We start from the raw sequence: 2167 nt of genomic DNA on the forward strand, positions 1-2167 counted from the left end.
CCCATAATGCAGAAGACGGGGACGATGCGAGCACGGCGTACTGCGTGGCGCTCTCGTCCGGCTTCCCGTCCCGGGTGCCGTTCAGCACCAATTTATCTCGGTGTCTCGGGGAAACCTCGGCATTTCGGGTCAGGCGAGCCGCCCGTTTTCTGGAGCCTTCGAGAAAAAGGTTGGAAAAGGTCAGCGAGAAGACCTCCTAGTTGATGGGCCCTCAATCAATTTTTGGCTGCGAGGGAATGTAGCTAGTCCTCGACTTACAACCATTCGTGACCGTTGTAAGTCGAGGGCTACCTGAGTGGATAGTCCTCGGCGTACGATTGACCCAAAGTGTCTGTGGCTCAGTGAGACATTTGCTAAGCGAGCTTCGCCCCATTTTACGACCTTTCGTGCCGCCGTCGTTAAGTGAATCGCTGCAGTTGATAAAGTCGGCAAACCCAGTTGTTAAGTGAACCTGGCTTCCCTCGTGGATTTTGCTGGCCAGAAGGTTGCAAAATGACTGAAACGGTCATAAGTATGAACCAAGCGTCTGGATTTGGATCGGGGATGTTGCAAAGGTCGTAACTGTGAAAAACGATCCCCTTTTTGTAACTTTGAACGGTCGCTAAACGAACGGCTGTAAGTCAAGGACTGCCTGTAGGGAAAGGCTTCTGGAAACATCTCAGCTTCCTGTAATATCTCCCATAAGGAAAAGGATTGGATTCAGTGATAGGAAAAAAAAGCGATGATGAAATCCAGGCGGTTAAGTTTCCTAAAAAAGCCCTAATTGATTCATGAGTCTCGAGCCAAGTTTCAAAGGAAAACCAGTCATTTATTAGGAGCCCCATTTGGCAAGGCCTTTTTGCGGTCAGATCTGAGTCTCATTTGAATTATAGCTGAACTTTACCCCTGTTTCTTTCCTTCCCTCAATCTGTGTCACAAATCACATTCCCCAATGAGGTGCACCCCTCCCAAGCCTGCTGCGGTAATCGGAGATCCAACATTCGCTGAAAGTATGCGTGGAATGCGCTCCCCCCTCACTTCTCTCACCATGACAACTTTAGGAGTTGACAGAGAGAAGGAAGAGTTAAAATCAATCTGAATGCAGGTGGTCCGGTTCATTTAGTGACCGCTCGAAGTTACGACGGCATTGTAAAAAGTGACTTGTGACTGTTTCTCACACTTAACAACCTTCGCAGCAACATCCATGGTCATGTGATCAAAATTCAGCTGCTTGGCAACTGACTCGCATTTATGACGGTTGCAGCGTCCCTTGTTTCACGTGATTCCCCTTTTGCGACCTCCTGACAAGCAAAGTCAATGGGGAAGCCAGGTCCGCTTAACGACCGTGCGGCTTAACTTAATGGCTGCAGTGATTCACTGAACAACTGCGGCAAGAAGGGTTGTAAAATGGAGCAAAACTCACGTAACAACTGTTTGGGCTTAGCAAGGGGAATTTTGAGCTCAGTTGTGGTCGTAGGTCGAGGACTACCTATGCTTGAAAGGGCTAATTCTGACGGTGCACAGTGAAAGCCGGCCTGAATGAACGGGCGGCCCCTTCCCCAGCCAAATTTGCTCTCACCTTGGCATCCAGGGACCCCTCTGGGGGCAGACGGGCAAGGGAGGCAGCTACTCCTCGGATCCGTCTCCCCTCTGGACTGTAGTACCTGCAAGAAGCAGAAGGCGGAGAGGTAAGAAAAACCTCCGTGGACGAGGAAAGAAACGGGAGAAGGTCAAAACGCCCATCAGGATGAGCAGAGGGAGGTTTCCATGCGCTCCTCAGCTGAGAAAGGGGCAGGGAGCTCCCCCCTCTGGCATTCTGGGGGGGAACTAAACTCATTGATAAATCTGTCTGTCTGTCTGTCTCTATCTTCTATCCATCCTTTTCTATACCATATTATGTATGTATGTATGTATCTATCTATCTATCTATCTATCTAACTATCTATCTATCTATCAATATCTATCTATCTCTCACTCTCTCTCTCTCTCTGTGTGTGTGTCTATCTATATCTATCTATCTATCTATCTCTATCATCTATCTATCTATCTATCTATTATCTCTCTCTCTCTCTCTCTCTCTGTCTCTATCTATCTATCTATCTATCTATCTATATCTATCTATCTATCAATATCTATCAATATCTATCTATCTATCAATATCTATCAATATCTATCAATCTCTATCTCT

The 2167-nt window shown here is 47.2% G+C and overlaps 1 protein-coding gene across 1 annotated transcript in view; it reads right to left on the minus strand.

The window, feature by feature from the left end:
* RELT (RELT TNF receptor) overlaps positions 1–2167 on the minus strand; it is a 19166-nt gene that overhangs the window by 9046 nt on the left and 7953 nt on the right. Inside the window, 3 exon segments of the mRNA XM_087722020.1 lie at positions 1–28; positions 31–156; positions 1559–1643. The exon segment at positions 1–28 is cut by the window's left edge and continues 101 nt beyond it. Coding sequence (XP_087578146.1) covers positions 1–28; positions 31–156; positions 1559–1643 — 239 coding nt within the window.

Source organism: Thamnophis sirtalis, unplaced genomic scaffold (assembly GCF_051295495.1).
Source record: "Thamnophis sirtalis isolate CommonGarterSnake01/CBP01778 unplaced genomic scaffold, rThaSir2_p1.2 scaffold_8, whole genome shotgun sequence".
Taxonomy (NCBI): Eukaryota; Metazoa; Chordata; class Lepidosauria; order Squamata; family Natricidae; genus Thamnophis; species Thamnophis sirtalis.